At 29.0% G+C, this 18,095-nt stretch overlaps 1 protein-coding gene across 1 annotated transcript in view; it reads right to left on the reverse strand.

Moving 5' to 3' along the window:
- Positions 1-18,095, reverse strand: part of LOC106683153 (synaptotagmin-15) — a 283,819-nt gene that overhangs the window by 232,232 nt on the left and 33,492 nt on the right. The window contains exon 2 of the mRNA XM_024361678.2: positions 1,713-1,792. Within this exon, the coding sequence (XP_024217446.1) occupies positions 1,713-1,791 (79 nt within the window). The 5' untranslated portion in view covers position 1,792. The remainder of the gene's footprint in view (positions 1-1,712; positions 1,793-18,095) is intronic.

Genomic DNA, 18,095 nt, shown 5'->3' on the forward strand with positions numbered 1-18,095 from the left:
AATTTTTCTTTGATTGTTGTAAGTATATATATTTTTTGTGGGTCTGGAGGATCAGTCAATAATTGAATTTCATTTAGGTGATATTCGTGCATCAGGAGAAAAAAAAAAAACTTTAAGGAAAATTTGAAAGAAATGATAACTATAAAAAAATATAAGAATCGAAATAACAATAAAAAATAGGTTGTACAAAATTTTAAATTCATATTACTCCTAGCCTAATAAATACATAGGATACAATTAAAAACAATAAATAGAAACACACAAAATACTTGATATACATAAAATATAAATAACAGAGGGACTACCTGCAATAAAAAAAAACGTTTACGTCTTGAAGAAACCAAAGAAAATCTGCCTCCATTTCGAAACCTATTCAGATCTGGCACTAATCTGGAGTTAGTTGGATCATAATGTAGGGTACATTGTAATAGAAAGTTGTAAGAAATGTTTTAATTGTAATAGTTATTAATCATAAATCACACTTTTTACTTGTTGTTATATGGTTATTAGTGGAAGAAAGTATTAGTTCCAAGAAAATGATTTTGTTTTCATTGTAGGACTTGACTATGCAAACAATGAAGTTGCGAAACGTCGCCTAAATAATGTTGAATTATTGACTGATCCTTAAAACTCCCCACCCCAAAAATATGTATGTATTTGTAAAAAAAAGTATCATTCACTTAAAATGATCCTTAATTTATGAATAAAGAAATGATTTATAAATGCTAGTTAAAAAGTATGTTTGTTTTATTTTTTTTTAGTACATTATCAGAATCATTACTTTTTATCTTATAAAATAAATAAATAAATACATTACATTAATATAAACAACATTGTGAGTTTGGTCTACTATATTATATTAATAAAATTATTATCAAGAAATTTTTATTCTAACAAGATTAATTTCTAAATCAACTTTTTCATTTTTAATTTTATTAAAGTAATGAATGTAGCACATTTTCATCTCATTATTTTAAGTTTTTTAATATTTAATTTATGCTTATTGATGCGATGTCTCTTCAGCCGTTGCAGGGCTTTGGCATCCGAGACTAACCTCAGTCAGTCATTGCTGCCAATGACACGACTCCTCCACCTTACTCCCAACCGACGCAGGTTTGCCTCTACGTCATCAAGCCATTTCAGACGACTTCTTCCTGGTTGTCTTTGGTTGTCTTTCTTCCGGAGATTCATTAAACAGTCTTCTTGGTAGGTGATTCAGTGGTATGTTGTACCACTGGTGTAAGCTTTTTTCAAATGTTTTTCATTTGACTTTAAAACCCATGGCAATATAAAGGAACGCTGAGTGTATGTTGCAAAATGATAAAAAATTTAAAGCAACAAACACTTGATAGTTTTGGAACTGAGAATGGATTCAGATATCTACAAATAAAGGTGTCGAAAATCAATTATAGACTGAAAGGATTCTTCTGGGTAATGTTCATATTTCGATTATATTAAGTTAATAAAAGTAAGGAAAAAAAGGAAGTTAAAACATAATGACCTCTAAGTTCTAACTTCTAAGTTAAAACGTTTAAAAAAGTTGAACGTGACAGTATTTCAATAAATTAATTTTATCGGTGTGAACTAGAATGGGATTTTAAACTTTAAAACAGCTTTAAAAGGTTAAATTTACAATCATAAAATACGTGAGATTAATACTTTAGTTTATTGAATTCATACGTAAATATACAAGTAAAATCGAAAGTACTTACATTGCAGAGAAACTGGAAAACCAAAGATGACATCTTCAGTCTCACCAACCTTTACAGGTCCACCATCCGACTTCTTCATTCTGAAACATAAATGATAACGTAAAAATAATTAATTAAATAAAGATAAATAGTTTACCTGCAATCTTTTTAAAAGAAGAAGAGTGTAAAGTTATATTTCATAAAGCTGCAACCTACGGCATTGAGCTATAAATATAAGCTCAGTATTTAAAGCTCAAAAATAAATAGTTTTTGAGATAATGCTTAAATTAAGCTCCGTTGAAACCTCATTCTGAGGATTACTTCCACAGCGCCGTATAGGACACTTTCACATATTGTCTCGTTCTTTCCCATGCCTGATCTTAAAATATTGCGAAATATAATTACTAATCAAAGAAAAAGGGTATTAGACAAGATAAACTTTAATACTCTCCGGTCAATACTGGATTAAGATTAGCTTTAATGAGTTTCTATTTGACTGCTAATTATAGGGTATTTTTTCGATGGAGTTTAACCATTAATTATCGAATTAAATGTTATTAATTTTAATAAATAATTTAGTACGGTATACTCACTAATAAATGTATTTATTTTTCACCAGAAAATTGATTTTTACTGATTTCCTTGATAATTTTACCCGACTAGTCACAATTATGGTAAATAAAGTATTTAGGTGTTTGATATTTCAAATGTTATTCTAATAATCCAGTTGTAGTATTCCAGTGGCATTTCAAATATTGTTTAAAACAATTCGAACTCAAAATATTAAAAACATACTGCTCGTTTCTAGCAGCTTTTTTTCTGAATATTTAACAATACTGCACCAATTTCCAATTTTTATTTCACATTTTCAGATGAGTAGAGTGTGTTGAATAGACTTTATTGATGATGCTTCATTGTTTGCGATCGGGCATGAGATCGCTTATATTTGAAATGAATCAATAAATATATCTAATACGGGAGTTTTCGGAGGGATAAACTAGTTTTAGTTTATTTTCCGTACTCATAAAGTGTTGAAAGCACAAGTGTTAGGATAGAGAAGGAAGAATGTCCATATGTATCAACAATAATCATTTTTCATATTGAATATAGTATACCTAACAGTACAGCTGCAACAGAGCAGTTGGAAATTGCCAAAACTGAATTGATGTCTGAAATTGATAAAGGAAATAGTTGGTTTTGTCATGCCCCACTCGATGAAGAAAGATTGTTGCAAGAATAAGAACTTACTCCCATCTATATATCAATCCGTGGAGCTACAGCCCAATCTTCGCCTCCTCAATGAGCCTTCGCCATGTAGCTCGGTCTTGTGCGGCCGCTCAAGTTGCCTGGAATCCCTGATGACATCCTCCCATCTCAGCCTTGGTCTGCCTCTTCCTTTGGTCCGATGTAGCCTACAGTCCACAAACCTCCTCGGTATCTCATCCGCTGGTATCCTGAAGACATGGCCAGCCCTGCACAGCCTCCCCAGCCTATATGCAGCATCACATCTGCCTCATGGAACAGCTCGTAGACCTCCCTGTTGGTTCGCCTCCTCCAATTCTCACCTACCTTGACACAACCAAATATTCGGCGCAGAATTTATCTTTCGAAGACCAAGATCTCTTTTTCTTCAGCACTTGTCAGGGTCCAGGCTTCCGATCCGTAAGTGAGGACTTACTAAGTACTAGCAAGGCTTTCATAAGATGCTGGATTATTTCCAGGGTGATCCTGTAATTGCTGCTGACCACTGAGCCTAAATAGGTGAACTGGTCAAAACATTCAAATGCAAATGGATCCATCTTCACTGCCCCTCCAACAGCAGCCACTACACCAGGTCCAGCTTGCATATATTTAGTTTCCTCTGGTTTACCGTCAAGCCCATTGCTTCTGCTGCTTGCAATCATCAATCCCTTAAAAATGTCCCAACTCCTAAATTGAAAGCTGAAATTATTACCTGTATTTTTGCTGCTCAGAACGCTGCTAAATGATAAAAGATTGTCTCAAAATTTGGCACAGATATATCTTGTATAGCGGTATGTTTCTTATGTTGGTGAATTTATTATTTATTTAGTTTAATGTATTCTGATCTTCAATAACTATAAATATTCGCTCGAGGGTCATTGTTAATCCTTAAGTTTATCGTTATGTTGATTGTAATTCAAGTTGTTAATGTTAAAAGCCCTCTTCTAAAGTTGCCAAGAAACAAAGGATATTTATTTTTTATAATAGAAACCATTATTCTTATTGAAATTATTAATATTCAAATGGCAAGTCCCAAATATCGATAAGCAATTTACTAAAGTTTTTACCCAAGGTTAGGTTACTTAGCAAGATTGATCGTTATTGCCTCTGCAACATTCTAATGAAGATTGCTCTGAGGTTCATATATTTAGTAAAAGCAGTGTTTGATAAGTACTTCCTGTACAAATTGATGGTCTGAGGTTCGATGGCTTTGGTTTACGATAGCAATTAGCTTAACTACACTTGGGCTAGTTTGTTAACTAAGAGCCATATTTCTTTCCTGAATACAAAATACATGTATGTATGTATATGTATAAGTTACATATATTAGGTATAAATAAATAGGTTGAGATATAAGTATAATTTGAAATTATTTAAAAAAATTAATTTAAATGTAAATGGATTTAGATGGGAATCTATCCAAATATCCTCAAAACACATTAATATTACTTCTAATATAAATATCTAATATTAAATAACACTTCCAAACGTTCTATGTTTCATATATTTGCTAATAATAATTCGTTTTACGGTTTTTTTTTTTCAGTAAGAAATTTACATACCTTTCAAATGAATGTTATACTACTTACCATCAAATGTATACTTTTCGAGCTGTGCAAAAATTTTTTTTTCTAAAATTTATCTAGTTTAAAAAGTAAACTTTAGGTAAGTTAGATACGACTAACAGCTACCTTGTATGACATGTAACTTTCAAACACTGATATTTGATTTTTCGTTATTAAAAGAATTAGTCAAATTCGAAGAAATTAGGGCCAAGATCGAACCTAAGGAAGTAAATAAAAAGCACATTATTTTTTTTACATTTATTTCATACCTCACTGTTTCATCCGTCTCAATCAGCAGTTCCACAACCATCTCAAATTGTTGTTGAAACTGTTAAAAATTGTTTTAAAGGAATTAATTACCTAACTTAAAAAAATTCCATTCTAATAACAGGTATGTGGACTCCGTTAAAAATAAAAATCTGAATATAATTTTATAAATTAATAAGCTGGAGGCACATTTTCTGAACATTTATGTTTTGTGACATAAATTTATAATATTAATGCTTTGAAAAAATATTTTTCTCAATTTATCGCAATTGGTTTCCCACCTAAGTGCTACGTCATAATGGAACTGTCACAAAAACAAACAAAGAAAAAGATGTGAAAACCTTGCGCGAAATTGAGAACAATATTTGTAAAATACATTTATAAAAATACACAAATTGTGATGTGGCATACGTACCTGTTAATGGTATGGAAATTTTTGAATTCAGGTGATTAATTTACTTTAAAAAAAAATTTTTAACGACTCTAACTTTGACTGCACTATAGCCGTGAGTAAACTCCTGTGGGTTCTGGAGCCTTCTTAGGGTCCACCCAGCCTCTTAAATTAGGTTCCTTTAATTGGGTAAAAATCTGTCAGTCGAGCGTGATTCTGACCAAATCACCTCCTTGCACAACCGTTGGTCTAGTAATAGTACTTCCTTACAAAGTACTCAACCCCTGACCCTTCATGGGTTGTAGCGGTGTAGAATTAAATTTAAACATTTTTACGTGCTTTCGTTGAAAAATGAAAAAAGATTAATAAATCAAAAAAATGAGGTTTTGGAGCGCGATATGGTGTGATTTGGGGTTAAACAAGATCTCATTGTGCGTTGGACGGACGGGTTTTAATTTATTCGATTTTTGGATTCTAAGCATCTTGAAAAATAAACTCTTAAACTTCTAGGAGGCTTATGTTTTTTTCTGGATTAATAACCATAGCCCATTTTTAAAAGTAATTAACCAAAAGTTAGGATATAAATAAACTTAAGAGTAATAGTCGAGGGTAAATAGAGTACATTTTTGGGAGAATAAATCAATAGGTTCTTAAAGATTATTATTTTGGGGTATGAATGATGTCTCATAATGAGGCTCAGCTATAAATAAACTAATCTTTTTAATTACTTTTGGGAAGACGCTGGCACTGTTTACTGCCCAAACGTACCATTATCAGAACCCAAGCTTGAGAGTAATTAATGCCTCATTGTCCGTGACGTCAGTTAATGAACTGGTAAATTGACTGTCAGCCGAGGGATGGAACTCCGCCTGATGATAAGTTATTAATATTCGACAATAGGTCACTGAATATAATGGTAGCCTAGGGGATGAGAGAATAGTCGTGTTTATAGGGCCCAGGCCGCTGACTGGCTCAATTATTGGGCAGGAATTGGCCAATCGTATAATGGCTGGTGTTGGATCAACCAATCAGATCCCGTCAATCAGTCGCGGATTGTCCCTTAACCAGAGACTGCACCAGCTATTCACTGAATCAATGGTCTTTGATTCCTGTTATTGTAGTAATATCCAATAAGAAAAATATGTACCTCTTTTTTTATTATTTTTTGTCATCTGCTTTTGTCTTAAACTGGTAATTACGTTTGACACTAACGACTACCAATCAATCCGACAACATCAATTAGAAAGATGTAGGATTTGGTCAATGATTTGGTTTTGGTTGATGAAAAATCTGCATGTTTAAAATATACTACAATAATAATCAAGTAATAAAGTAATTAAAGAAAGTATAGTGTTAACTAGGGTTTTATATTGGAAGAAATAATTTAATTACAATGATATAACAAACGGTTTATTGTAAGCTACGTTTTAAAAAAAAAAACCAATCGGAATTTAAAGAGCTAAAAAAAATGTAAATTTTATGACAAATACAATTTATAATTTAATTTATAAGAAACAAAATTTTAATAACAGATAACTTTTAGTGATGAAAAAAGTGTAAGATAAACAAATGAATTCCAGAGCTCATTATTGAAGTTTACTTATATCTATTATTATTAATATATCGTATGCACCAAATTCTTTTTTCGTACAAATTTTAAGAGAGAGCTTAATCAGGACGACATCAAATAAAAATATAATTCTTTTAAATTAAGTTGTGCATACCGTTTTATTAATATTTTCACATAAAATATCAGCATTACAATTATTCAACATACGATTTTGTGAATTTTTTTAAACTGAGTGGTAAAAGTATGTCAGAAAATGGTTGAAATATGTTACGTGTTTATATGGGGAATATCAGGAATCTGTGCTGGACCAAAATGGGTGGTTCCTTCCCAAGATTTTGAAGTTTAAATGAAACATTCCACATATTTAGTTATTGTATTTTTATTTTGTACTGTTGTAAATTACATTAAATAAAAAAAAGACGACAATTATATATCGTAATTGTTTAAATCTAGAACAACCATAAGCTATTCAATCATCTTGTTTGGCCTTTGCTCTCAGGAACTTTGATGGTCTATGTCTTTTAATCAAAATTTATGCTTTTCCCATTTGTTTTTTAGGGTACCCACCTCAACCTCTTTGCGCCATCATACTTATTTCTTACTTTGGGAGAGTATGAAGAAACTGTAGTGACTGAAGCAATCATTTAAACATTTAAGTGCCTCTTATAAAATACAATGGTTTTACATAAAGAAAATAATAACTAAACAAAAAACTGCCAGACGATTTTTATAATGAGAAAATATTAGTTATAAAATTAATTTCAAATCAGAAACATAATAACTTGGATCAGCATTATGCTTGAAATTTAAAGCAAAATTAATTTGTGATCAAGACGTTTAAATATAAGATAAATAGTATATAGTATAATTTGGTAGATTTTTAAAATACTAAAATGAATAAATAAATAAACTAAAATAAAATTTGAAATGTAATGAGAATATGTTAAACTTGTGACGTAGGTTAAACAATGTATTCTTGATAATGTGATTGATAAGATTGTAATAGGTAGTGTAAATTCAATAAAATTATCATAAGTAAAATAGTGTGTAGACAAAAAGAATTTAACACATATAATTAAAGTTGATTGATCTATACATAGTGTTTTCCTAATTTAATTATGTTTTATAGGTTGATAGACAAAGATATATTTTGGCAAAGGCAGTCTGCACTTTTTAATGACATTGTTAGCTGTTATATTTTAAACAAGGTAGGATAATTTATAATTCAGAATGTTTTTATAATATAATTTTTCATCATTAGAGTGTGATTAAAATTTTTAATCAATAGGAATGGCAGATACGTAGGAGTAATAAAAAAAATGTTTTCGACTATATGGATATTTTTAATAACAATTAAAAAATAATGTATATTTATAAGATATTTTAATATGAAAATTGGATGATTTACGTTAATAGGGAACTTCTATAACATTTCAACATTTGGATCTGACATAATTTCCTTATATTTCCTAAAAAATACCAGCATTTCGATACGTCATGTAATTATTATGTACTGCATAACTTTATTAAAAACCAATCCCAGAGGAATCTGCAAGCACACAAAGACTCCGAAAATATTGCGAAAGAACTCACTACAAAAGATTTCTTGAATATATTACTTATAATTAAGTTTTACTTTTCTTATTTGTTTTTTAATGTTCTCATCTCATTCTTGCAGGGTCATCACACTTATTTCTCACATCAGGTAAGTGAGAAGCTACTCTAGTAATCTTAGCGATAATTTATTAATATAAATATCATATTCATACATTATATATTATAATCAGATCTCAGTAAATGGCGGGTTCACCGCCAAAATGTATTCTCTTAAGAAAATATCTCTCTGTCATACTCTCATACATAAACAGGGAAAAAAAAATAGTACCAGAAATAAGAAACTATATCTTTCCTCTAGTACAATAGATTATTTTATTACATTAAAGTATCGGTCTGTTAAATCAATGTTAGGACTAGCTCTGTGGAAGCTAATATTTTGAGACTATATTGACACAGTGGAGTTGTGCGCCGCCACAGCACTAGAGAACAAACATTCTTTTATCTCCGTACTCAACCTTCCAATATGGAATAACTTTTTCTATGTTATCGATACGATCGAGATATATAAACTACCCTTTACATTAGTTTATTATACTGTTTCCTTTAGAACAACTGAATATTTTATTGATTTATTTCAATAAGTGAGGTAAATTTTGCCATAAATTATAATATTACTAATGTAACTTAATATAGGTATTATGCTAATGATTCTTTATTTATTAAATCGTAAAAAAATATATATGTATATCAAATGACATATAACAATAAATGATTTTTTAAAAAGTTGTAGAGATTAAAAAAAAAAACTACAAGAGAACTTAATTATAACAAAACGAAATAAATTATATTTATAATATATGTTAAATATGTATAAGGTATATAAAAATTAAAAGATTTTCATCAATAGAGATTCTCCATTACAAAAATATTTGCATACTTTTTCCCCTTAAGAGACACCAGCGTTTTAATACGTCATGTAAGACATACCCTTAATCTTGAAGCACACAAAGACTCCAAGCAGATATTGCAAACGAGACGAAAGGAATTCACAACAAAAGATTTCTAGAATATATGAGAGATTGTGCCTTCAGCCCCGCATACATGTTTAATATGGATTGTTGGACTGATTTCATCCAAGTCTTCGTCATTTATATTCTAGGCTCTAAGAATATAAATGAAGTGCCAAGGGGGATGAAATTGAAAGAATTCTTCACTTGAATTATCTGGCGACGATTAATCCGTTTAATAATCTTTAAAGTAATTCCCAATAAAATACGTCTTTAAATAATTGAAAATGTGCTTAGTATTCATAAGGAATGCGTAAAAGATTTTTTTTTTCAATTTGGAAATAGTAATTCCAAAGAAAATTGATTTCATCTGGGAGAAATCTTTAACCAAATTTGTGGTAGTTTTTTTTCAGCTTCTGATCTTGATAACTGTACTTTAAATGAGATAGGTGGTTCAAACGGGTCAATTTAGTTAAAAATTAATTTTAATTTTATTAACCTTTTTTAAAATTATAAAATTATTTTTTTTAATTTATGTAGGTATAATTTATAATTAATAATAATGTAAATGAATTTCAAAAATTAGTTATGTTATTGCTAAGGTATATTTAGGCTCTTGGATTTGTTTGAAATAATACTTCGTTATAGGAATATGATTAAAACTCTAATTTACAACTAATTATGCTTGCTCAGATTTTTAATCAGCAATGATCTTAGTTTCTGTAAGATCGGTTAAAAAAAATATGATTGTCATTAAATTAATCTTAAATATTCATTTAAATAAAAAACTACAGCTGGTAATTTAATTTATGGTCCTTATTTTTTTATTTATGAAAATGAGGTGGCACAGAGGTAAGACTACTCCAAGGACCTGCAATTGAATCCGGCTGTTCAGATAATTATTTATACTGGTATTGTAGCCTTTAGTCTATCCTGTGGGGTCTGGTCTTCCTTGGTTGGTTCATCTAGCTTTATAAGGTGGGTATCCCTAATATGGGAAAAATCTGGGGGTTGAGCGTGAACTTGAAAAAATCACCTCCTTTTTTACCGTTGTTCTAAAAATAGTATTACCTTTAAAGTAAGGACCCTTCATTGGTAGTAGTTCACATTATTATTATTATTTTTGTTTATTTATAATGCTTATTATATTAGTTATTTATTAGTCGTCCATAATTCAGAGCAAATTAGTAATAACACATTAAATTCCCACTATTTTTTCCACCTAGATGGTCATTTGTCTCTCTATATAACCCTTTCATTAGATAAAACAACTACAGAAATGTTTAAAAAAAAGTAATAATTATATAAAATAAAGAATAATCACATGATATCATATTACGCTCAAACATATCGTCTCCTAGATTCTATAAAAAATATAAAATAAATATGAAGAAATAACAAACATCATTATTTAATTCTTAATTTAAAACAATTTGATCCTTTTTTTTCTCTGAACTTTATTCTTTACAACTTTTCCAACGTTAAACTTTTACAATTTTCGATCCTCAGGTCATTCTCAAGAATACCTACAAAAAGATTTTTTTTTTTTTTTTATATAACAATTTCAATATTTCCTTCAAACTACACACTGATTTCTTTGGTCCTACCTTCATATTGATGTCCTTTTTCAAATCTTAAAAATGGAGGCTAATTGCCTTTGTCCCATTTTTAAATAAATTAATCATTAAAATAATATCATAATAACATTATAAAATTTTGTTTTTTAAAATTAGATTTCCTACTTACATAACCTTTTCTAAATAATTTTTTCCTAGATTAGCCTGCATTTTTAAGATTTGAAAAAGGAAATGGCATCAATATGAAGGTAGGGCCAAAGAAATCAGTGTGTAGTTTGAAGGAAATAATGAAATTGTTATATAAAAAAAAAAAAAAAAATAGGAGGTATCCTTGAGAATGACCTGAGGGTCGAAACGTTGGAAAAGTTGTAAAGAATAAAGTTGAGAGAAACAAAGGATCAAATTTGTTTTAAATTAAGAATTAAATAATGATGTTTGTTATTTCTTCATATATATTTTTTAACTTTACTACTCTCAAACAAGAATAAATAAAATTAATCATTATTTAAATTCATATTCAGCCGAGGAATGTGAACTATGACCAATGAAACTGAAAACATAGAGAATATTCCATTTATTTAACACTATCAATGTATTTATGAAACTTTTGATAACCGGCTTCCTAAAGTTGGTTAAAACTAAAAATACTTGACACAATATTCGCCAAATATTAAATTTAATAAAGCAAGTATTTTTTTTTATCTGTTATATTGATTTATAAAAAAGAATAAAAGTATCCAAAGAGATAAAGAGTTCTAGAATTAAAGCAGCTGGGGTGAGGAGCCGGTCAGAAGGCATTAAATTTTTCCCAAGATAAAAGGGTCGCCCTACCCCTAAGGACGGAGATAATAAAATTATATCCTCATTCTTCAGCCTGTGGTTACTAAATCTATTTTAGGGATTTTGAAGGCCGTGATGGCGAAAAATCCAATTCCTTGCGATATTGCATTACACAGCACCGGTTAATCTGTAAACCTCTTACTAACTAGGATTTTATCCAATAAACTAGACTTAATTCATTGAAGCTTTATTTTGTATCCAGGGTAATAACATAAATTTTTTGTCAGCATTAGATCTAATCGGTGTAGAATTGGGAATACTCCTAGCTCTTAAATGTTTTATCCCGACCGGTTTTTCTGATCATAATTATAAAAATTCTTACGCCATTATATTTATTTAACGATTCCGATAATTTGTCCAAATGTACTTATCGATGGCTTACTTCACAGTAGTGCTGAGTAAATTTCCAATAACGGTAGGTAAAAATACAACTAAAGTTTCTATCTTATAGGAAAATGAAAAATTTTCTCTCACTTTTTTTACTGAAGAGATTTAGATATGTAATCTAAATCTATTCAGTCAAAAATTTAATTCGGAAAGTTTCTAAAAAGAGAACAAATTTAGTAGTATTTTTTATAAAGTTAATATTCCGTTACTTTCTGTAGTTATCACTGAACTTCTTTTTCAATAATTAGTTCACTTCAGTTTTACTTACTTGTACAAAACATTTAGTTTTAATTTCATTAGCTTTCATTATGAATTAGATCCAGGAACTCATTATTACAATAAAATTAGGGACTGTTTCATTTTTATAAATTGTATCCTTTAGAGGATAATTGTAATAATTATAATATCCAAAACCAATTGTTAAGTGTGAAATTCATATGTTCATCAGTTATTATAATCTTATAATATATTATAACTTATAAACCCCAACAGTCTTTATATATATATATATATATATATATATAACATACCTCCTATATGTACGTACCAAATACCCACTAAAATCATTAGAGCAGGGTATGAAAAATATATATATATATATTTTTAAATTTTTGAAGATTGTGTGAATTGGTAACTCACATAGTGAGCAGCCACTCACGATTTTTTCAGATACCTCTCGTTGGATTCGTAAATAACAGCCTTACATCCAGGCTTTCTTAAACTGGAATATTACAATTATAACAAGAGGTACTGGAAGAAATCTTGGATGAGGCTCTTTGTCTCCTGAGAGAAGAGAATCTCCATATTTTTTTCTCTTCCTCTATTTATTACACAATGTTTGTTATTTCTAGTATTTTTGTATTATCAGGGATAATTCTAGGAGAAAAAATCAAACCAGGAGAATCAGGGACCACTTTAGTCTTGGGGCGCTGCGACCGAACCGAAAACTAATAAAATCCTTTGTAACCGAAACTAGTTGTAAATCAAAAGTGTTAACCAGAAATTTTATACCCGGCCATATTTCCTTTGTCCGGTTGAATTGAGTTTTGTGAAATGTCTTCCTGATATATCTCTTCAAAAGGATTTATTTCTCGATTATATTAATCTGAAACTACAATTCATCCTTTTTAGAAAAATTTCCCTACATCTCATATTATTTTCAAACATCTATGAAGATTATCAGGAATTGAAGGGAAAGCAGATTTAGTGGATTTTGGTAGTTATGGAGTTCATTATGGAAGCATTGATACCTGATTCGGGATAAATCATTAACATATGGAACATGATCGATGATTTTACTAAAGCTGGGAGCCATAAGGATTTAAAAATTTTTTTTGTATATATTTATTGTAATTTACAACTGTATTTACTGCAGTATATCCACAACGTAATATTAAAGTAATTAGTAAACTTATACATTTTCCAATTACCAGCAATATATTCCGTTCGGTTATTCTCAATTATTAAAATTTTATAGTCATTTTAATTAGAATTTTAGTTGATTTGTGCTAGTGCTTAAGAGCTATCAAGAAATAATTCAGTAAAGTTAGTCTAGTCTGGTTGAAAGTTTCAACAATTTTATAGTAAGACCGGAAATATGATCTGGAAGAACTACTAAATGAAAAACTGAAATAAATTTTGTCGAACTAACATTGTAAAATGTTTTATGAAGTAAAGAAATTAAATTTATTGACATGCTCAACGCTGTGTCATTTTGAGATGTTTAAAATAAACCAAACATTAATTTGAGCTTTTTTTTAGATTTAAATAAATTAAACATTTTATCTAATTCTTTTCCAACAGAAATTTAATAACTCTAAATGTCTCCGAGTAATTTAAGTAAATCTATGTGATTCTAAAAATGAAGAATAATGTTTGATTGGTTTTTAACTAATGAGTAATAATTTATATTACTCTGACATTTACATTAACTCATGTAAATAATAAAAATCAATGGAACATGTAGTGCAGTAAGTTTGATGTTTGGATTTAATTTACCTAAATGTATTGTACATTAATTAATTTGAATTCAGGAATAAGATACATAATATTCCCAAATTAATAAATCATATAAAATTCATGTTTTATTTAACTTGATTTCGAATTCAATCCTAATGTTTTGTTTTTTTAAATTTATGTATAATTGGACTATATAAGTTTAAGAAACGTTGACTAAATCTTTAGTTGTATAAAAAATTATTAGTTTATAGTTGGTAAGATTTATAATTTTTAAAACGAGTTAAATCGGTTGGGGTGGAAAGATGTAAAAGTTTATAATCGACCGCATGTAACTAATAAAAGTATCAGATTCCTTGATTGGCCTAGAATAAAAATCGGTTATCCAGAAATTCATTGGTACTTAAAGGAGATCGGCACATGCAATAAAACTACTATAGTTAAATTTTATACTGGTTTTATTACTCTATAAAACACAAGTAGGCTTTAATACACTTCTTCTCCGATAATATTTTAAATTCTAACAATAAAATCTTTTTTATCTATATACTTTAATATTCAGATCACTTGTTATTTTTATTACTGGTCGATAATTTTTAAGAATGTTGTAAGCAGTATTTTGTAACAAGAACAATTATTAAACAATTGTTCCACTAATATAACAAATATTATATTATATACACTATATGGCAAAAAAATGTTTTTCCACTATATCTAGATGCATTCCGATGTTTGGAATAAAGTTTTTGAAACCTTTGCATTTTGTATCCGTTCTTCATTCACCTAATAAAAAAATGTTAAACTTCTTTGATGTAAAATATTTTTAACAAATCGTATGCTAATTTTATTGATGTACAACTATAAAAAAATAATGGAACAAAGTAATTTATTGTTTCAATGCATATCATTTCCTTGTTAAGTACTTCTGTATAAGCATATTCGATACTGTTCAACATTGGACCTTATGATAAAAAGTAACAAAGTTCTCTTTATAATTCTATTTGAACTTTTTCTATACTTTCTCAGTAACTGGTACTCTAGCCTTATACATCAGTATTATAAACTCTTATGATACAGCAAAATTATACTTTTAAATCAGCTATGAAATTATTATAAATTATTTATAATAATAGTTAAATTATAATGTATGGAAGGGTTTCAAACGAAATGCTACTTTTCATAACTGCAACGTTAAATTAAATAACTGCTCTTAATTTAATCTTAATTTTATTTCTTAATTACCTCCGGTAGTTAAGAAGTGAAATAATATTCATAAAGGTAAGTTTTGTTCATGAAATTGTTATGATAAGGAGGATAATTTGTTAAATGTTTTAATGTGAATAATAGAAAATATAATTGGTTAATGAATCGGATTGGGAATAATATTCTGTAAATGAAAGTTTAAACTTAATACATCAATACTTCAATACTTAGTGCTTCAATTCAAAGTCTCCTTGATTATGGGCTGATGACCGAAACATTAGATATAAATAAAAAAGTTGAGATAAAGAATCAAAAAAGCTTTTGTTTAACACTAATTATTAACTCTCAAACAAAAAATTATAATATATTGATAGAATAATAAAAATCTATAACATTATTTAAATAATAAAATATATTTTTTAAACGTTATAAAACATTTTTCATGATCGTATTACCCTGCATCATTAAGGTATTTTAGCGGGAAAAATAATTCGTAGCAGTTTATTCTCACTGATATCGAAGCCATCATAATGTCTATGAAAGCAATCAGCAATAACTTTCGTGGTATCACACTGCGGTGTGTTTTCACTTCCTAAACATATAGAATTTTCTATATTATGTTTGCTCCAACGGAAGATAAAATATAAAGATCTTTAAACTGCTACATTTAACGTTTTCCTCTCTCATATTTATCCTTTTAAATAACTAACTTTAGGAAAATAATAGATTTTGAACTGAAGTAAGTTTAAAAAATAAATAAATATGTCATTCAGTATTCATCGAAGAAATTAGGGGATGGGGTCTGGTCAATTTATACAGACAAAGGTGTGTATACGTTCTGCCATATTGAAAATTTTTGAAGTATTGTGGCTTGTAATTCCGTGTTCTAACGAGGTAGGTTATAACCTAATGAACCTCAGTTATTCATTGAAAGCATAAAGGAAACTTGAATGCGTCGTTAAGACGAATGACCCGGCAATTATGCTCTAAAATATAAATGTAAATAAAATTTCACACTGAAGTTTAATTATATCCGCCGATAAAAAAATTGAGAAAATAAATACCTAGCTTCGATTTTGTTTTAAATAAAATGAGTTGGAATTTTTAACTTGATTATTTAAGCCCTTGCACGTAAGGCCTTGATAATAAGGTTTTATTGCATTTATTTGTATATGTACCAGATTTATAAAACCAAAACTTTATAATAATCAAAGGGAGGTTCGGAAAGGGAGGACAATAATTATTAGTGGACATTAAAACGTGTAGATTGTAAGATTACAAGACCTCTTGAAATTTAAATGAGAGCATAAAGCTGTCTAGTGGAATATATTACAAATAGCAGTTAACAAGAAAGCTTAATCTACAAATCGAGGTATTGATGACTGCCGCACAGTCGTGAAAATCATCCAAAATGAAATGTGTCTAATCATCTTGATGAGTGTGGTTTCTTTTACTCAGATTTGTGAGCCGTAGACCCAATCTTATAGACATTATTTTGCTATAGGGGAAAATTGCGTTTTTACTGGTTGTTCTTATTTTGTTTTAAACTTTAAACTATCCAACTAAAAATATTTCTGCCAAGTCAATACCAATATAATTTAGTGTACAAATGGTAGTTTTTCAAAAGTAGGTTTGTTTTTGGAAAGTTTTTTTTCTAAATTTCTTTACCACATCCATACTGAAAAATTTGTTTTTATACATTTTTGATAGCCCAGAAAAAATTTATTGATAGCCCAGATTTATTGACCTTTGCGATGAGATTGTTTTCCCATGTAAGTGTAGATATTGGAGCAACTTTTTTGTAAGTTTGAAATGAAAAATACTTTATTTTTCTGGGACGAGGACCCTTTATAACTATTACAAACGTAATTATAATTTTAAAATAAAATATATTGACCAAAAAAACAGTGTGGCCACAATTAAATATAACTTGTACTAAAATTTTATATCAAATTATTTTAAATACAGAGAAGAAAAACAAATAAGTAATTTAAAAAACTAACTGTCTAAATACATACAAAAAAACCAGAAAGGTAGCTACAAATTATCTGTATTATTATAATATTGGGTTGTATTGGTTAAGTAAAATGGAATGGAGTTTCAGTGATAAGCAACTCCGGTAAGAAATGATTTTTCAAACGTAGCAATTCGGTAGGAAAAGGGTAGATGGGATTTCTAGTTTCATTAACGTATTGAGTGAGACTTATGAAGTCAGTGGCCTTCATGGAATGTGAAACCAAAAATATAAAGATGTATATTTGTACACCTGAAAATATTATGAAAATTAAAAAAAAATGCCTTCTGTTCCATCCAGTATCTTGAATAACATAAAAATTCATGAGAGTTAAAGAAGATTTAAACAATTTAGAGGTTTTTGCACAAAGACGGCAGTTTCCCAGTAGTGTGTGCCGCGCACACCAAATAGATAGTTCCTGTTATGCGGGTTTGGAGCATTGTGGGTTTAATCCCATCCTGTGGTAGTTAATATTTTTGTGGTATCGGTCAAGCGAAATAACATGGATAGTGAACAGTATTCTAGAAATGACGTAATGGTAACCGTAGGGTTTTGCGAAAATGCAATAATCCTAAGACTATTTTAGTTTTACCTAATTTCCTCCACAAAAATCAAGATTGATAGATTTATTTATTGATAGATATTACAATCTGCCACACAGTTGTGGGCAATAGGTAATATTGATAAATGATCTCATACATACTATAATAAAAAAAAAAAAAAAAAAAAAAGGAGGTATCCTTGAGAATGACCTGAGGGTCGAAACGTTGGAAAAGTTGTAAAGAATAAAGTTGAGAGAAACAAAGGATCAAATTTGTTTTAAATTAA

The sequence above is a fragment of the Halyomorpha halys genome, unplaced genomic scaffold (assembly GCF_000696795.3).
Source record: "Halyomorpha halys isolate HHAL.00 unplaced genomic scaffold, Hhal_1.1 Scaffold470.1, whole genome shotgun sequence".
In the NCBI taxonomy this organism is placed as follows: domain Eukaryota; kingdom Metazoa; phylum Arthropoda; class Insecta; order Hemiptera; family Pentatomidae; genus Halyomorpha; species Halyomorpha halys.